General features: G+C 47.6%; 1 protein-coding gene across 3 annotated transcripts in view; it reads right to left on the reverse strand.

Annotated features, from left to right (window-relative positions):
* Positions 1 to 258: 258 nt before the first annotated feature.
* Positions 259 to 19,676, reverse strand: part of ERN1 (endoplasmic reticulum to nucleus signaling 1) — an 82,633-nt gene continuing 63,215 nt past the window's right edge. For all 3 annotated transcript variants that reach the window (XM_058561372.1, XM_058561373.1, XM_058561374.1), the window contains 11 exons: positions 18,853 to 19,044; positions 16,673 to 16,940; positions 15,571 to 15,661; positions 15,071 to 15,260; positions 14,117 to 14,216; positions 13,660 to 13,859; positions 10,214 to 10,361; positions 9,004 to 9,131; positions 6,341 to 6,464; positions 5,823 to 5,890; positions 259 to 5,046 (listed from right to left, as the gene is read on the reverse strand). In XM_058561372.1, the coding sequence (XP_058417355.1) occupies positions 4,834 to 5,046; positions 5,823 to 5,890; positions 6,341 to 6,464; positions 9,004 to 9,131; positions 10,214 to 10,361; positions 13,660 to 13,859; positions 14,117 to 14,216; positions 15,071 to 15,260; positions 15,571 to 15,661; positions 16,673 to 16,940; positions 18,853 to 19,044 (1,722 nt within the window). In that variant the 3' untranslated portion in view covers positions 259 to 4,833. The remainder of the gene's footprint in view (positions 5,047 to 5,822; positions 5,891 to 6,340; positions 6,465 to 9,003; positions 9,132 to 10,213; positions 10,362 to 13,659; positions 13,860 to 14,116; positions 14,217 to 15,070; positions 15,261 to 15,570; positions 15,662 to 16,672; positions 16,941 to 18,852; positions 19,045 to 19,676) is intronic.

The raw sequence follows: 19,676 nt of genomic DNA on the forward strand, positions 1-19,676 counted from the left end.
CTGGAAACCAGCCCAAATCAATACTTTGGGGGACTTCTTGCAGTGTTTCAAAGAACCTTTCCCATAGCCACCAAGGAGGACATTCCAGGCCCCTGGACCCTGCCATGGACACCAGCAGGCAACTGCACCCCACCACCTATCCTCTCACCTGCTGAGCCAGCTGCTCACCCTCACCATCCAGACCCCTACCCCGGAAGAGCCGAGAACGACCCCCTGGTCTGAGAGTGGTGGTCAAGTCTTTAAGAAGATGAAGCTGGCTTCCAAATCTAAAACTACCTTTATTTGTGGTTGGCTCAACATTAGACGCCTTCATCAATCAGCAGAATTATAAAACTGTACAGGAGGTACAAAAATAGGCCATTTAACTTAGATAATTACCCTCACATCATCAAGCTTTAAAAATACACATAAAAATTATACAATCTGGCAGTTTATAAAATATAAAGCTAAAAAGAGGATTTTAGGTTCCACAAAGAGGATTGTATCACACAATTAACACATACCCATTAAACAATTAACCGTCCACAGAGAAGACACAATGGCACAGAATTTTTTATAAAATCACTTAAAAATTAACATGTTTACCCTGACCAAATTAATCACCCTTTAATGACAAAACTACTGTAAGGCATCCATCCCATGGAAGGATACAGTATAACTTTTCCTTTTCCAGTTTTAAAATGGTCAGGGGTGTTGTCCAAAACAAATCTGATGTGCTTTAAGCAAGTGCAATTGTAACTGGAAACACTTCAGAGTAAAAATTAAATAAATATAAATAGGTTAAATAAATAGGTCATTGCAAAAAGAACACTAGATAAGGTTTGCATCTGAGAATGCCACATAGTTGACTGGTAATGCTTTCTAGGTAAGTGGGGACTCCCCCGTCACAGCTTCTGGGAGACTGAAAAGGAATACTGTACCCACCAAACACACAAAGAGCACAGGGGGAGGCGATGGGTGGGGACTTTGGCCGGACATGTTGGTTAAGGCTGCTCCAGTGGGAGGCTCACTGCAGATTCCTCGTGGTTTTCCAATGAATACAGAAAGGATTTAAGTGCCATATACAAACTGGAACTAGAGTTTCTCATTGGAAATCACTGTTTCATACAGAAAACAAAGTACAGGAAGATGAGACACTTTGGTTTAAAAGACAATGGTCCAACCCTGGAAGGTGGAATTTTGGTTCATCTATATAGGACACCTGATGACTTTCTTCAGGAAACGCTTACGCCAGGCCATATTCAACTACTCCAGGATGGTGAAGGAATGACCAAGGAAAAGAAACGCTGGGAAATACGAAGAAAAGGGATTTCAGAAACTAAATGGGCAGAGAGAAAGCTAAAGAGAACTAAAAGAGGCTCTTTACAGGTGTGCTCTGCTGTGCTGTCTTTTCCAGCTCTTCGGGCACAGAAGGCTGTAGGAGCAGAAGCCGCCCACCTTCTGCGAGGACCTCAAGGCTGAGAACAGAGATAGAGAAGAGGAACAGTCTCGGGAAATCCAAACCTGCCTGGAGCACAACTTCTGAAAGGGCAGCAGCCGAGAGGAGAAATCCCTACAAGCCACAGGCCCCCACATCTGCGAGAGAGGTCAGATCAGCAACCAATTCATCTCTCTTCCTGCAGCAAGAAAGGACTGCAATGGTAAAGGAATCGCATTCACACGAAACCTTACCGAAGGGATCAGGCTTAACTCTGCTAAGAACCTTCCATCTCGAGTTGGTGGGAAGAAAATATTTTGCTGAACCCACTAACCTGTGGATCTTCCAATATAACAAATGTAACAGGTCAGGGCCACGTCTCACTGGAAAGAACCTATGACGACTATTGCACTGAGATTGGGGAGATCATACCTTTGCACCCAGGATTTTATAGGTCAGCCACTAGATGGTTCAGTGACTTATCAAGTAACACCAATGATTCCCCAAAGTGCAAATGCTGATGCCCAGTGACATGTGGAGCTCCTCATAAACTGAAGTTAAAAAGACTCAAGAAGCAACAAGAGAAATTCTGGAAAGGTATGCCAAAGACAGATTCAATACAAGATTGAATAAATTTAAATAAATCACAGTGTCCTTGAGATTCCTCACAGATGTAACTAAATTCTTTCTTAAAAATGAAGACAGCGTACTTCTAAAAAGTTAAACAGCCTTCCAGGAATTGTAAAGATCACACTGCTCAGCTTCAACAGGATGCACCAAGTCTGCAGAACCCTGTTCTGGACAAAGAAAGACACCCTCCCACTGTGCTGAGCACAACAGGAAACCAGAATTCTAGAGACTAGAACAGGATAAACAGACCAGATGACGCCCAAACTATTTTCATGACAAGTGCCCACATGAGACCTTGTCAAACCACTGAAGGACTGACTAAAGGTGGGTTCCTAAAGGTGACGGAGAGAAGATGGACAGAAGGCGACCTGACCACATCTGAGGGGTTCTGGGACGTGGGCAGCTTTAAGACAGAAGAGGTGCAAACCCCAAATGCATGCCCTTCCCTACCCCCGGGTTTTCTTTGTGGCACTGAGAATTTATTTATTGTTTATTGTTGTCGCTCTCACTATAAGCTCTTACGAAAGCAGAGGTTTTGCTAACTTGTTCACTTCTGTGTCCCTAGCATCCAGTATCCTGCTTGGCTCATATGGCAAGTGCTCGGATAAAATACATTGAATAAATGAGTTTGAGAAAGTTGGGTTGTTAGAAACTAATATGATAAGCAGAAAAGGCATTTTTAAAAAGTTGTCCCAGAAGCAAGTTGGGCCAAAACAGAGATGTCACAAATACTGGGCAGCTAGAAATGACCTGGCTACTCCCCAAAAGAGAAATTCAGCGATAAGAACGAGGTGAGGAGCAGTCCCCCGGCAGCACAGAAAGCTGACAGCCCCATTAAGTCACTCGTGGCACCTTCTCCACCTCTGACTCTCTGGGGCTACCCCAGGCAGGCTGCGTGGCAAAGTGGCCCGCAGAGCGGGAGAAGAAGGGCAGTGAGGGGGGCGCAGGCACGGGGCATCAGAGCGGGGACAGGAAAACTCTGTGGACAAGTTCCTGAAAACAGACAGCATGGGAGAAGATGCGCAATGCCAACCAAGGACACCAGGGTTCCAAGGTCTAAATGAGGTAATTGAGGTTTAAAGATGTAGGATAATATTTATTCAAGAAATAAAAGTGACTTTAGGCATTATGAAAGGAAAGGAACTGGATTCTACAAAGGCAGAAGGGAAGCTTTTGACGAGCGGCCCTCATACACATACCCCACCAGAAACCATCTCACAAGAAGAAGAAACTGATTTCTGATCAGTTAGTAAAACCCGACAATGACATTCAACTGCTGAGTGGAGTCTCTGAGTCCCCAGGACTGAACCGCCATGATCGTTCACCCAGCTGGAGAAAGTACAGGAAAAAGACTTCCTTACACGGTACCCTGACTGCATAACCTCTAAGGCTCTCGGTGGAGAAAAGACAGAGGAGTTTTTTACTGGAACTAAAGTTAAAAATTATATTAATTTTAGGAAAAAAAATACCATGTGATTGACCTAATTTAGAGAATATTACTTTGACATTGCTTAATACATGTGTATAGTGTTGCTATCATGTTTTACTCTTCAGCATCAGAGAATGTTCTAAATATAAACATTCTCTCTGGAGGGGATGGGGACTTTTGGTACCACAAAAAATAGAAGATTTATCATCTTGCATTTCTTCTTCACGAGTAAGCTTCAAATTTAGCTTACTTATGCTAATGTAGCATTCTACAGTATGATCAAAATATAAAGTTATTAAAATCTGCCAAGAAAAACATAAAAGCCTGCCTATGAAGCACATGCTGACCCTGGCCTTGGCTCCCAACCCCCTGGTCCGTCCTGCTGGCCCCAGGGACAGAGGAGCCTCATTACCTACCCACTGGCCCAGGGCTCTCCCAGGGTGGCTATGTGTCCCATTCAGCCTGCTCCCCTCCGGTCCTGAAGACCTGTGCCTGCCTGGGCCTCAGCTGCTCTCCTTGATGGCCAGGGAACTTATCACCTCTTGTCCCCAAACGCTCCATAATATCCCCAAGTGGCCCAGGGCACAAATCCACCAAGGGCCACCATTCAGGCCACCGGGGCACTGGGCTGCAGCTGCCTCAGAACAGTGTGCTCTTCGTTTTTGAGACCTGCAGACCTGGCCTCACCTTCCAGCATGCGGTGCTGACCTGTCCCAACACTGCGCTCCCATGCTCAAGGCTCTTGCTGTCCCCAAGGAAACAGTGGTTACAGCGACCTGGGAAACTCTGGGCGCATTTGTGATCAGTGAGGCATCGCCAATCCCCAGGGACAATGCCCTCTGAACGTCTTCCTCCTCCTCGGCACCCTCACCTCTCAAGCCCACTTCTGGCAGAAGCTGCCCTTAGCACATCTCAGCCTAGCTGGTCGAGGAGAGAGATGCTCCTGGTCCCAGCAAGTAGGCAAAACTTAGGATTCCCTCTTCTCTCTTCCTTAAAGGCCCACAGGCTGACATCAAACGGGAAGTTTAAAAAGAAATGTAAGTCTAAAGCCATCTTATCCAAGAGAAGGAGGAGGGTGCTCCTTTCGCTGCCTCTGGAACGGGCCCTCCTTTGCAGACGTCCCCCAGTTGTAAAGCTTTCATGGCTAACATCTTCCCAGCTCCCTGCAGGTCAGGAAGGGTCACCTCTCCCACTTCCTCGAGCCAGCATCCTCCTCTGTTGGCTGCAGAGCGGGCAGCTCAAGGCACTTGGTTTGGGAGCCTGGTTTCCCTGCTAAGCCGGGAGGCTTCAGGCTCTGGCTTGTAGAGACCAGGCCCTCAGTCAAAGCTGGGGCCACCAGAATGGAGGCTGCCCTGGCTCAGAGGGCGTCTTGAGTCACTGGGGGCTGGGGCTCGGGGGGCTCGTGGGAGTAGTAGGGCTGGAAGAGCCTCTCATGGCTGCACAGCTCCATGGCCCGGTAGGTGTGCAAGAGGAGGTGGGGGAAGCGCGAGGTGAAGTAGCGCACGAAGTCGTCAGGGAGGGAGCCCAGCGTCTCCTGCACCTCCACGGGCAGCTCCCGGTAGTGGTGCTTCTACAAACAGGGTGGACACACAGACACAGGGGGTTAGCAGTTAGAAAATCTATGAAGCGCTGGTAAAAGACCCTTCTATTGTTCAAGGAAGACAGAATATTAGTCTGTTCTCTGTAAAGGAAAGGAAGACAGGTTTATGTGGCCAACAATCTATCCCACGCACCTGGCCTGCTTCCCTCATTCAGGAGGAGGCCTGGGAGCTGAGCAAGGCCCCATTCGGGGTGAGCAGGGAGGAGCTTCACTGCCAGAGTGGCCTCCAGTGCCAGGGACCTAGTGAGATTCCTGGCAGCCTCAAGTGGAATAAAGTTGCCTGGGACTGAAGTGTCTTTCCCAATGGGCTTGGAGGCCTCGTCTGTGCCGGGGCCCTGTTTGAGGACGGCTTGGTGACAGCACAGGCCAAGAGCACCCCCAGGCCCCTGCTCTGAGGCCCTAGTGACCAGGCCCCTGTGGGAAGGTGCCAGAGGGTCCCCATTAGACGGAGTCTATACGGTGCTAAATCAGGCAGGTAGAGGGCACCATACAAGTCAGCAGAGACCACAAAGGACACTGGCATCAGAGAGCCTGCTTCCCAGAGCAAAACTCCTCACCTCAATGTCCCTGAAGAGAAAACCCATTTAAAGGAAGAAACAGCCTCTAATTCGTCAAGTCCTTCTAAGGACTCCCAGCCTCTTAGAGGTCAGAATTCCAGTATGGATGAAAGGACCCACAGAGAATGGACATGAGGAGGGTGGCTGTGCTGCTGCCGCCTGGCCCCACGCAGTGTTCACAACCCTTACCTTATTTCTCATGGCTCGGAGGAGATCTCTGACGGAGCCGCCTTTATAGGTTCTAAATTTACGCAGATCTAGGGAAAAAAACAAGGAATGCAATGTAACAACACATTCCAAAAGAAAACAATCCCTGAGGCTCCTGGGGATTAAGTGATCAGACTGAAATGCAACATAACTCTCTACTCATAGTTTGGGGGAGCATGTTCCCCAAATTGAAACCAAGAGCAGTGTTAGTCTGAATGCCACCTCCTGATTGCACCCATGATCAGAAATAACCACTGAGAGCACAACACCTCTCACTAACCTGTCACTCTAAGAGACAAGAGTGAAACATACATCACGCTAATGGTCTGATTTGCATCTGGACCACAGAGGACACACCCACAGAAAGCCTCAACCCCACAAGTGGTATCTGGAGCCCGAACAGCCTCAAGTTGCCATTTCCATGTTTGCTTCTTAGAACCAGCTGCCGCTTCTGAAACATTCCTGCCAACATTTACTCCCAGGGGCTCCAGCGTGGTCACCTGTCTGGAGGGGGACGGTGATGTTCTCCCTCCAGTCCAGCTTCACCACAGCTCTCCCGCCTCTCTCCAGCTGCTTCACTATCGGGCCGTCCAGGGCTTCCTTTTCTATTCGGTCACTGACGTCCTGTGAGGGAAACAAGGGCAGCAGAGGGTGGTCAGAGCGCAGAGCAGCTGAGAGCTGGAGGATCGACACACTAGGTAACAGAGTGGTCAGTGCCACATGAGTCGTAGAGAGACCGATGGCCCTCTTAGGCCCGGGCTGAAGCCTGCCTCACTGCCCATCCCCAATCCATTAACCTTTCCCCTGTGAGCAGCATGTCTGTTGCTCACTGGGGAGAGGCCCACAGACCATCTCCCTGACAGAGAGAAGTGTCACAGATACACACCTGTACACAGACCCTGAATGCCTCACCTGTTTTTCACATACACATACACACACTACATTCCACACAGAGCCATATGTGCAATCTATATTCGTCAATCAACCAAAAAAGCTCAATTTTGATTTGCATCCTGTGCTTTTTGTCTACCCATTAAAACATCCATAACTGGTGAAGGGTTGTTAGTCCTCATCGAACATTAGAAAAGACAGATGAAGGGAAGCCTTCTTATTTATTTATTTATTTATTTATTTATTTATTTTCCCCCCAAAGCCCCAGTAGATAGTTGTATGCCATAGCTGCACGTCCTTCTAGTTGCTGTATGTGGGACGCGGCCTCAGCATGGCTAGAAAAGCGGCCCGTCGATGCACGCCCGGGATCTGAACCCGGGCCGCCAGCATCAGAGCGCAAGCACTTAACCGCTAGGCCACCGGGCCGGCCCTTCTTTTTTTTTTTTTTTTTTTAATTTTATTTATTTATTTTTTTCCCCCGAAGCCTCAGTAGATAGTTGTATGTCATAGATGCACATCCTTCTAGTTGCTGTACGTGGGACACAGCCTCAGCATGGCCGGAGAAGCGGTGCGTCGGTGCGCGCCCGGGATCCAAACCTGGGCCGCCAGCAGCGGAGTGCACGCACTTAACCACTAAGCCACAGGCCCGGCCCTGGGAAGCCTTCTTTTAGAGGAGGAAACCTGCTGACAAGAGTGTGGGCTCCAGAGGCCCCTGCCCTGGATTCAAACCCTGCTCCGTGTTTGATAGATGAATGAATGCCCCTTGAGCGCTGGTCCCCACTAGTAATACTAGACGGGTCCATTGACAGCTGAGGGAACAGAGTGATGAGCCCAAACACATTAACACTGAGTAGCCTTATAAGACCCACAGTCTTTTCTTTCTTTGATGAAGATGAAGCCAGACTGGCTGACCCTCTAACTTGCAATTGCTAGAGGAAAGCCTTGGAGGGATTAGATTGTCAGCTCGGGTACACTGGGGATACATGGTTCTGAGCTGCAAGGCCGATACAGCTAGTTGATACAGATGGAAGCCAGCTGTGTTTGCAAGACATCCCACTTGGAAATACTACGAGTTGAAATCCTAACCCATGGTGGGGTGAAGGTCTCTTTTGAGCTTTACTCCTATTCTATATTTTGTCTTCATCAGAGTGACCTGGCTAGTTTTCAGAAGTCCCCTGAAGACATCTGACCTCAGAATTTTAATGTTATGTCCTGTGGAACACAGTGATCAACCTGATGTTGTACTTACCCACTGCTGCTGTGGAAAATGGCATTAAACCGTCCCCCTCCTAACCCATCCAAATAATTACTAAGCATCTGCCGTGTGCCAGGCAGTGTCCCAGGTGGCTGGGCACACAGCAGTGACCCCAGCAATCAATCACTCCTGCCCTCAAGGAGCTTGTGTTTTGGGGGCTTCACCACAGCCACGGCTCTAGTCAGAGTTCAGGACAGTGTGACGGTCACTTCTGGATCACGGTGCTCACCAACTCCACTCGGGCCCAGACCCAGGAGGAAAAGCACGGCCCCATGTGCCTGCTTTCAGAGTGGGCATGCTAGCAGCAGGCATCTGGAGGAACGATGCTGAGCTCACTCCAGGGAAGACTTTGAGAAACACATCACCTTTCCACAAAGCCACCTGGCAATGTCACAAAGACTTCACACAGTCAAACTACTAAAGGAGTTCATATCCCTTGATCGTATAACATAACTTCTCAGAATCTATCTTAAGCAAGAAAAGATCTGGGCAAAGACTGAGTAAAAGATGATAGAAAAAAATCCAATATAAGGAAATGTTTAAATTTATGAAACTGGAATGAAATTATATGATGCCTCAGATTTGCTTTAAAATAATCTGGGGTGGGGAGGGGTGGAGAGAGGGCAGAGGTTGAGTTAATAATTGTCAGAGCTGGCTGATGGGTAAATGGGAATTCATTATAGTATTCCCTCTACTTTTGTGTGTATTTGAAAGTTCCTATATTATAAAGTTTTAAAACTATGGTACATCCATACGATAGAATACTATAGTCATTAAAATTCTCAAACTTTAACATGGAAAAATACTTAAAATATTATGTATAGTAAAAAAAAAGCAGGATACAAAACTAAATACATTTTGATCCTAATGACACTTTTATGTATATGAAGAAAATATATTAAAACGTCAACCATGGTTATTATGGGTCATTTGTTTTATTATTTGTCCTTTGCTATATTTTCAAAATCTAGAAAAAGCTAAATGAAGATTTTTGATAAAGAAAACAAAGGTCTCTACCTGAAAGAACTGGAGCTGCTTTTCGAGGCTCCAGAAGAACGGGTGTTTCAGCACGTGCTTCGCGGAGGGGCGCTTCTGAGGATCCATTGCGATCATCTTCTCTATTAATTCTCGGGCAATGACATCTTCTACAACGGAGGAAAATAAACAAGCAACCCATTACTACCAGCCTCAAGCCACAATGAAATACCAGACACCTCAACAACCTGCATGCCCTTGACTCAAGAGTCTACTGACAGGAATTCATTCCAATAACATAATTAAGAACTTGCACAAAACGTTGGCTAATAAGGAGAGTCCTCAATGCCCAGTTTGTGAAAAGGAGCAATTGGAAATACCCAATATCAGAGGCCCAGGTAACATTGCCGTGCCTCCACATACTGAACTGTGAGCCATTAAAATGACACCATGGCTGAATACAGATAGACATGGAGAGAGATTCAAGAGGAAGTTAAAAAATGAGCATGTTGCAAAATAGTATGTATTATTTAATCCCATTTTTTATAAAAATATGCATACATGTCTAAACAGATGATTGGAATAATGTATATAAAAACACAAAAGTATTAACAGCAGTCACTCAGCACTGTATAATGGAATTATGGGCCTTTATGCTAATCTGTTTTTTCTACGGAGAATAAGGAAAATCACCCATAAGCAAAACAATAAGTTAGTTTTAATTTTTTAAAAAGGTGGCACTGGGGTGTCATGGGCCAATTATAACACAGGAGACCCTGAAGTCAGGGAGAAAGACTTGTTGCACCCGCGCCTGGAGAGCAAGGACCAAGCTCGTCTGTCCCCAGCCCAGGCCACACCCACTGACCGCTGGCCTGCAGACAAGAGAGTCCAGTTTCTTGAGCATGGACTATCTATCTTCCCAAACGTCCGTGCAGGAAGGGACCTCAGATTATTTAACCCTCACAAGTTACAAGCTGGGAAACAGAAGTCCCCAAAAGGGCCCTTGCCCAGGTCATACCAATAACTGGATAACCTGCAGGAAGCTCAGAGCTTCTTGGCTTTAGAAGGAGGTGCTCCAAGAATAACCCTACTCAGCCCTCCACCAGCTCTGGAATGAGTCACCAATTCACTGAGGCCCACAGATGAGCAGCTAGAAAGAAGGGGCTCTGGGAGCACAGAGCCAGCACCATCCCAGCCTGGAGGGGCCACTCGGGCAGCTGAGGAGTTGGCCTGACCCCTCCCGCCCACTCACCGTGCTTCTCGGGGTGCAAGCAGTCAAGGCTGTAGGCGCCCAGGAGAATGTTGGCCTGCCGCTGCAGGGATTTGCCAAAAGGGTGGCTGCCCTCAGATATCACGTAGTAGAAGACGCAACCCGCAGAGAAGATGTCCACTGTGTAGGTCTGAAAAGAAACATGAGGCGTGAGAGGGCTTCTGGGGCAGGATTCTCATTCTCAGCAGCCAGGGAGGAGAGGAGCGTTGCGGCTACTTCTTCCACCTTGAAGGTGTCTTGGGAGAATCGGCTAACATACGGGAATTGCTCAGAGCAGTGCTGCCCACCCTGGAGGTGCTGTACAAGTGTCTGTGGTCACAGCGAAGAATGTGGGCTCTGGAGCCGACTGCCCGGGACGCTAGCTTTACCACTTGCCAGCTGGAAGCTCCTTATCCACTCTGTGCCTTGGTGTCCGCGAATGTAAAATGAGGATAACAATAGTATGATCCTCACAGGGTGTTGTGAAGATTAAATGCATTAATATGTGAAAATGGTTCCTTAAACCAGTGCTTGGCCCATAGGAAGCTCTCTCCTGGCCATTAGTTATTCTTTACCCAACCAGCATGTAGGTCCTTGTAGGCAGGGATTTCTGTGTGTTTGCTTCCCTGTTGTACTCACAGGGCCTATACTGGTGCCCACACACGGCAGGTCTCAAAACTTTGTTAATAAATGAATAAAAGTTTTGGATTCAAAAATAGCCCCACAAAGAAATTATTTGACAAGTTTCCAGTGATGTCTTTCATCTTATCTGATAATGACTCTCACTTATCCCATGACACCATTTCATGTCTATGGTTGAGCTTCTCTCTAGGGAATGTGCACATGTGATTTCTAGTTTGTGCTACTTGGGTTGTAACACTGGGGTGGTCCCAAGCATGGCTTGGGTCCCTATTACTAGGCTCTATCTCTAGATTCTCCACTAGATGACATGAGGATCTAGTGAGAGAAAGCCAGGAGCTCATCACTTTCAACACTGGAGAAACACAACTTTAACAATACTATACTGTCACTCAGCCTCACAACAGCTGTGTGAGGTGAGCTAATGTCATCATTCCCAGATGAAGACACAGATAGAAAGATTCAGTGACAAGCCCGGGGTCACTGCTGGACAGTGACACCAGGACAAGGCTCAGGTCTTCTAATTCCCACACCCAATCAGCTTTATTCTACCTCACCAGAATTCTCCTTAGGTGGGTGACAGATCCGGGACAGGAGGAACAACCCCCCACAGCTGAAGCTCCTACCTGACTGCCACTTCTCACCTACTCACTGCATCATTAATGCGCTCCGTTCTGTAGCTGCACTGCCTGGCCTCTCCAGCACACTCACCGCTGAAGCTGGGCGCTCTTGTCCTGCCTGCCCGGCTCCCTCTGCTCCCACTCGCTCCTCTCCACGCTCAGTTATCTTCTTTCCCAAACTTATTACTGCACTTGTTCTTGCAATTTAAATATTCCATAAGCTGATAAAATATACATGCCACCAAGTCTGAGGCAGGCTGAATCTTTGGAAAGCCTCAATAAAAGGGAGTGGCTACAAAAACTGCTGTGATATTAGATGTGGGAGACTCAACTGTAAGGGACTGGGACATAAATAGTTAAAAGCTAGGCTTCTGCTCTCAAATTGCTTAGACGAGTTTGAAATGTCCAAGTCTCAATCTAGAAGTCACAGAAGTGCCCTGTGAGTGTGCTTCAGGCAAGAGAGAAAATGAACAACTCCATTCAGTTGGACCCAAATTCAAAGAAAAGACACTGACCTACATCAAAATATTCCTATTACTTAAAGAATTACATTACTTGCTTTAAGTTAAAACAAACTGTTTAAGATGTTTAATAAGGTGCCCAGAATTGGGTAAGAGGGCTCTGCTGGATCTAATCTATTTTAGGATGGCTGAGCCCAGCCAGGTCTGGATCAGGGAAGTATGAGGTAATCCTCCGATGTCTTGTTCTAGAAAGCGAGGTGCTCAAACACAAGTGGGCTCTTAGTAAAAGGGTGCAGAAGCCAGCCTGAAGGGCTCCCATTGGTCAAATCTGGAACAATCTGAGTATCAAAAGGAGTAGGGACAAAAAAATGAAAGAAAAAAATAAGGGCTACAATGGATTCTAACACTATATTTAAAATCCATGAGTCTGTAGTGATAAAAAAAAGAGAGAGAGAAAGAAACAGAGAGAAAGGGGATAAAAATAAAGCTCTTCTTTACAGAAAAATGTCAGCTAATAAATGTGGAAGAATTTCCACTGAGTTAAGTGATTCAGGTAAGGACTGCCAATGGACGCCGAACCATTGGGTGAATGACTGTTGGTTAACAGGATATTCACACTGTGCCAAAGCATCATCCCACATAGTGCTAACAACAAAGGGGGGAATGTACCTTTGTGGTGGAGAGATCAGTGGTCACCACCTGCGCCAGGGGAGCCAAGTTGGCATCACTCATGGGGGTACAATAATAATGGTACAAGCTGCCATCTAGTGCCTCCTGATGCTGTGTCCTGTGACTGTTCTTGCCAAAAACATTTAACTTGAATTTAATTGAGCCTTTAGAACTAGTTCTAGTTCTACAGGAAATACAAGGAACAGAAGGGAAAGTTAAACGCCACCATGAGGAAACAAGAGAGCAAGTCCCAAGTGGGGCGTGCTACAGAGTAGCGCCTGCACTCTTCAAAGAGTCATGATCACGGAACAAAAAAGGTAGGAGGACCATAGCAGATGAAAGGAGGAAAATCAAAAGCAAGGAAAGACACTCGACTGGGTCCTGGCTTACAAAAACCAGCTCTGTAAGAGACATCTGGGGAACAATTGGGGAAATTTGAATATGGATTGAATATTAGATATCATGAAAACAGCATGGACCGTTAAGGTGTGACAATAGTATAGTAGTTAGGAAGTAGAATGTATCTGTTCTTGGGAGACACGTGCTGAAGTATTAAAGGGTGAAGGGCTGGGATGCCTGCCATTTACATTCAAATGCTTCAGCAACTGATAAATAGAGAGAAAATAAAAAATATTAACAAATGTTGAATCTAGGTGGAGGCATGGAGGTATTTACTAAAACAGTCTTTCAATCTTCTGTATGTCTAAAAATTCTCAAAATAAAAAGTCGGGAAAACAAAAACAGGGAAAAAAAAAAAAAGAACAAAAACTGGAAGTTTGTTGTCCACCTTGTGCAAGTCCTGATTTCCCAGTTTCCCAAATAGCAGGGGAAAGTGATTAGAAGAGTAGGGGGAAAAAAAGACAATTGCCCACATTTGCGCCCTTCATTCATCTGAATATGAGACAATATGGAGAATGTCAGCAGCGTGCTCTTTGTGAAAGAAATGTCATTCTCCAGCTACATGTGCTCCAGCCCCTAAGTCTTGAACTTGGAGGCTCTTATTCCTGAAGATCCAAGAGGCTGGTTCTGCAGTTTTCAAAGGACTGTGCTCATTACTCACAGGGTTCTCCTTGCAGTCTTCACTCAGCATCTCCGGAGCGATCCAGCCTTCTGTGCCGGGCACCCCTGAACGGCGGCTAAAGCTGTGCCTGCCCACTGCCAGCTTCTTGCAGAGGCCGAAGTCAGAGATCATGGCCTTGATCTTGCCATGTGCATTGGGCATGGAAAGCAGAATGTTGTGAGGCTTCAGGTCTCTGTGAACTAATATAAAACTTCAGATTAGTCCCATATTTACCACAAGCAACATCATGCTTCCTTCTGCAATGGGGAGTGCACCCTCCTCAGGCCGCCAATAGACCTGCCGCTGCCTCTAACGGTTCTGGTTTTCAACCGTGTAAGAGACCTCCTCAAATTCTTACACAACTTGCACACCAGCAACGCAGCAAAGAGCTTCGACAGAGGGGAGCAAGTCGGTCACACCACCCAGGACCGTGGCCTTGACGAGGGAGGCCTCTCACCAATGTTGAGGGAGTGCAGGTGGGCCAGGCCCGAGGTGGTCTGCTGCAGCAAGGTGATGGGCTCCAGGCCAAGGTGGGCAAAGTCCTTCTGCTCCACGTACTGCAAGAGAGATGATGGTGAGGTCACGGCACACAGCCCTCAGCACTTGCCCCCTCAGCGTGGCTTCTTTTTTTTTTTTAAAGGATTCAATTTTATTTAGCAAAGTCCTGCCTGCTGCTTTTTGCTTTAATTAATATTCGGTATTGGGTCAGCTCATTTTCTTTGATCCTATTTTAAGAAAGATTTGGGAAGTTTTACAGATAACATTCTCTGTCCAAATCCATATTTTCCAACAGACTTTCCGCTCCAGTCATAGGCTACCTTAAACAAACAAAGCTCCAACTCACTAGTTTACAGTGAGAAAGAAAAGAAGAGAGCAAGAAAGTCAAGTTCACTGCCTCATACAGGTAAACCCACAAGTGAAGCCAAATGATACTGAAATAGGTTCATGCTGAGCCTGGAAACTGAGCAAAAGGAGTTCGCTGGATGATCTTAATGACTCAAGTCATCAACTGATGAGCATCCTCTAAGCCCACACCAGCCCTGACCAGCCATGGGAAGAGGGACCAGCCAGCTTTCTTGGAGGCTAAGAAGGAGAGAGATGCTAATTGTAACGAAAGACTGCCCCCATGCAGGTTGAGAGGACCGCCCAACTAAAGTTAGGGATGATAAAAAAGCTCTACATTTGGACTGTTTGTGGTTAAATGGGTATGTACTCTTGCCAAAATGCATCAAACTCTACACTTAAAAGTATTTTAGTGAGTATATTATATTGTAACTTCAATAAAGTTAATAAAAATAAATTAAAAAAAGATAAATCGGCAGTCCCTAAAACCACACCCTAGTTGCCAGTTGCCAGGAGAAGGGAAGCTGCAGTGCGGCCACAAAGCTGTTGGTGACCACCGGGCACCCACCTCCTGCAGAGTGGCTGCGCAAAGCTCGATGGCGATGTACTGGAACTGCCGGTCCCTCTCCGTGCAGAAGTAGCGGATTACGTTCGGGTGCTCGTCTGATTCTCGCAACAGCTGGACCTCACGGTCTGCGAAACTAAAACACTCAGGGAGGATCCTCTTGACTGCCACGTCACGGTTGTCAAACATGCCCCTGCAAGATAAGGAGCAGGGGTTGGGTTTGGAGGTGCAAGTTGGGCTGTGGAAATGAGAGGAGACGTGTGGACCCGCGGTGCTCCTTCTCTCATGACGCAGCGGCCACCTCGTCAGCCTCACGGCCCAGGGGGCCCTGACCAACCACCAGGTGGCCCTGTGGTCACCACTTCTCTCCCTGGAGGTGGAACTGTTCTGTCTCGGACACTGTGATGACCCTGCTGTGCCCCTGGAGCCTGGCACACCACCTGCAAGCTGACAGGTGCTCACACATGAGGTGGTGAAGGCACAGGGCTCTCCAATCCACTCACCGGTACACAATTGTGCCCTCCGCTCCGTGGCCCAGGACATCCTTGGGACAGAACGAAATTTTCCCAACGATCACCATGCTGGTTTCCTCATCTGGGACAAAACAGGAAAAAGAAGAGGTTGTTTTAGACAAACAACCTAAACAACCTTGAGGCTGGAATGGCTACTACCTTCCTGAGGTCAGATGAAGAGACGGGATCTCAGAGGCTCTACACCCCCAATTCCCTGGTAAACAAGAGCCGGCTGGGGCCACTCCTAGTCACGCCCAGGGCTGCCCCCTGCCTCCTGGTCCCATCTTTTCATTACTGTGAGAATGTATGTCTTCCCAAAGACAGGGGTTCTCTACAAATCCACCTAAAGACTTGCACCTGAAACAATCAGGAAGTGACAGTGGATGTGTGAGATGAAGAGACCACAAGCAGAGTTTCCAGCTTGGGATCAAGGACTCTCAATCTCTTGCACTAGCTCTGTTAATCCCCTCAGAATATCGGCCCTGACAATTGGCCTGAGCCAACTTCCCAGAAGAAAGTGGATCAATAGCTGCACTTCTTTTTTTTTTAATTTTTTTTAATTTTATTTATTTGTTTTTTTCCCCCAAAGCCCCAGTAGATAGTTTTATGTCATAGCTGCACATCCTTCTAGTTGCTGCATGTGGGATGCGGCCTCAGCACTGCCGGAGAAGCGGTGCGTCTGTGCGCGCCCGGGATCCGAACTCGGGCCGCCAGCAGTGGAGCGCTGCTGCTTAACCGCTAAGCCACAGGGCCGGCCCCTATAGCTGCACTTCTATACTTGGCCCGTGGCTGCCTCGGGAATGTTCTCAAGCCAGATGGCCAGTGCATTTCTGGTCAGCAGTGATTCCCAGCCCTTGCAGAGGAAGATGGAGGGAGGGCCAAGGGGGCTCCCAAAAGGTCCTCTGAGGGGAAGAAGCCATTGGATGGAGCACAAGCCCAGCCCCCAGAGTGGGAGTCAGGTGAGAACTTGGTGAACCCTTGGGAACACACTTCATAATCCCATTGAGATTCCCAGGAAGGAGATGGTGCTTTATGGTTCTCAGGTGGTGATCAAATGAAAAAGAAAATAGCACCAAACAGCAACTCGCTTTACCCTCATCGTCCTGCTCCAGGGAAGGGCTGGTGCCACCCTTGGAGAGAGAGCCGCTGGAGTGGAGCGAGTGGTTGGAGGCTCTGGGGGATGTGCTGGGGCTGCTGGTGGCCGAGCTCTCCGAGTACAGGCCGGCTGAGTCCAGGAGCTCAGTGTCCTGAGCCACGTCTCCAGGTGGGGGGAAGGGCAGCTGCTGCTGTTGCAGGAGCTGGATTTTCTCCAGTTCCTTCTGGAACTGTTGGTGCTGGAGCTGCTGCTGCTGATGCATGCTCTGGGAAGAGAAACACACATCCAGACAGGGTAGCCCATTCCCCCAGCGAAACAAGCAGGCTGAAAAGGAGAGACTCCCTGTGGCCGAGGAAGCAGATGCTCTTTATATGACCCCATGGGGTGGGGTGAGACCAGAGAAATGGCACAGGAGGCAGAATTGGTGCAATGACTGGAGGTCTTGGTGCCAGTTACACTTAGAAGACCCCGGCTTGCTGTCTACTATGGCTACGCACTTGAGAGAGGTTAGTGCACACATTGCCAGCAATCCAGAGAGGCAGAGGAGGCAGCCAGGCCCAGAACCTCACAGCCATCCATCCACACAGCCAGGATGCGACAGAGTGACAGAGTGGGGCTGAAACACGTGGAGCCTGGCCAAGGTCTCACTCCCCGCACTTCATCACGCTGCCTTCCCCACACCCCCACACTCCTCTCATTAATTCTGAAAGTTCATTCCATCATAATTTGAAGTGGCAGTGATCTGTGACTATTACTACCGAGGCTTGGGAAGGTGACTAAAGGGACGGGTGTGTAGCCAACAACCCACTGGGAGTTTTCTCTCTCTTAACCTTGGAAACGCCATCTACTAGCTGAGTAACCTTGAGAAAGTTATTTAACTTCCCAGAGTCTAGTTTCTTCATTTGTGGGTAGGGGATAAATAATAATAACCTTATAAAGACTGTCAGGTAAAAAAATAAAACAATGCAGGTAAACACATTTGGACAAATGGAAAGTGCCATAAAGGACCTGTCACTCCCATTCCTGAGCACTTGTGTCCTAAGGTGATAACATGTCAGTGCTCTGAGCAACTTAAGGAATATTCCTCTAGCATATTTTACCCAACCCATGACCTACTCAACTACGTAATTTAAGCTCACTTACTTCCAACTAGAAAGTCGAAGGAATTACTTTGCCGCCTTTTCACTCTATCTGATATCTTTTTTTTTGTCAGGAAGATCAGGCCTGAGCTAACATCCATGTCAATCTTTCTCTTTTTGCTGAGGAAGACTGGCTCTGAGCTAACATCTATTGCCAATCCTCCTCCTCTCTTCTTTTTCCCCCTTTTCTCCCCAAAGCCCCAGTAGATAGTTGTATGTCACAGCTGCACATCCTTCTAGTTGCCGTATGTGGGATGCCGCCTCAGCATGGCCGGACAAGCAGTGCGTCGGTACGTGCCTGGGATCCAAACCCGGGCCGCCAGTAGCGGAGCGCATGCACTTAACCGCTAAGCCACGGGGCCAGCCCCCTCTATCTGATATCTTTAACAGGCAGTTTTTAAGAAAAGTAAAAGAAAACAGTTAACTATTCAAAATGATCTGCAAGCAAGGCTTACAGATCAGTTTTTACCATCAGTTAAACTATAAGATGTAGGTACAAAATTGTCCTTTCCTGAGAAGTTAGTGTCTCTTTAATTTCAATGTTTTTGAAGATAAGCAAATACTGACTTTTTTTTTTCTTTTTGTGAGAAAGATCAGCCCTGAGCTAATATCCATGCCAATCCTCCTTTTTTTGCTGAGGAAGACTGGCCCTGGGCTAACATCTGTGCCCATCTTCCTCCACTTTTATATGGGACACAGCCACAGCATGGCCTGACAAGCGGTTGGTGCGCGCCTGGGATCCGAACCCGGGCCGCCAGCAGTCTTCCTCCACTTTTATACGGGACACCGCCACAGCATGGCCTGACAAGCGGTTGGTGTGCGCCTGGGATCCGAACCCGGGCCGCCAGCAGCAGCGTGCGAGCACCTAACCGCTACGCCACGGGGCCAGACCCAACTTTTAAAAGTGAAACAAAATGTATCTGCTTATTTGCAGTATCTGCTTGTTTGCTGTTTTTGTCTGGACCCCACTGACATCAGGTGATGGGCACAGAAGTTCAGAAACATGCAGGAGGGCAAAGGGAAGGGTCCAAGCCTCACCAACGGGTAGGTGATGATGAAGGCCACCCAGCCAATGAGCAGGAAGGTGCACAGGATAATGGTGGCTATGTCCTTGAGCATGGAGTCCACGGGGGCCTCGGGCTTGGCAGGGGCATGAGTGAACTTCTCTTCCACATCCTGAGAAATGGTGGTAGGCGCATTTTCTGAAGTCTGGTCAACCAGGTTGATAACCTTGTATGGGAGAGAGTGGCTACATCACTGCAAAATTTCTAGCCAGATATAAATGAGCCGAACAATCAAGAGAAGCAATGACTACAAGGAATGACTATACTGTAATGCGGATTTTTTTAAAGCCCACCCAAAGATCACAAAGCCAGATAATTGTTGCCTTTATCAAAGCGATTGCCTTGAGAAGCCATGCATCATTGTAGTGATATTATCATACTCAAAAATAGGTTTTAGGGGCCAGCCCGGTGGCGTAGCAGTTGGGTTCGCACGCTCCACTTCAGCGGCCCAGGGTTCGAGGGTTCCGATACTGGGCGCAGACCTACACTGCTCATTAAGCCACGCTGTGGTGGTGTCCCACATACAAAACAGAGGAAGGTGGGCACAGATGTTAGCTCAGGGCCAGTCTTCCTCAGCAAAAAGAGGAGGATTGGCAACATATGTTAGCTCATGCCCAATCTCCCTCTCCAAAAAAAAAAAAAAAGAAAAAACAAAGTTTTTAGAGCAATACTGTTGAAAGTGCCTTCTTCAGATCCTATATTCTTTTGAAAATCCTCATTGAAGGCAAATACTTCCATCTTTCACAGCAGATTTGATATTCAGGAAAACTCTGAAATGGTCTGTAACAAAGTCTGGTG

The sequence above is a fragment of the Diceros bicornis genome, chromosome 18 (genome assembly GCF_020826845.1).
Source record: "Diceros bicornis minor isolate mBicDic1 chromosome 18, mDicBic1.mat.cur, whole genome shotgun sequence".
NCBI lineage: Eukaryota > Metazoa > Chordata > Mammalia > Perissodactyla > Rhinocerotidae > Diceros > Diceros bicornis.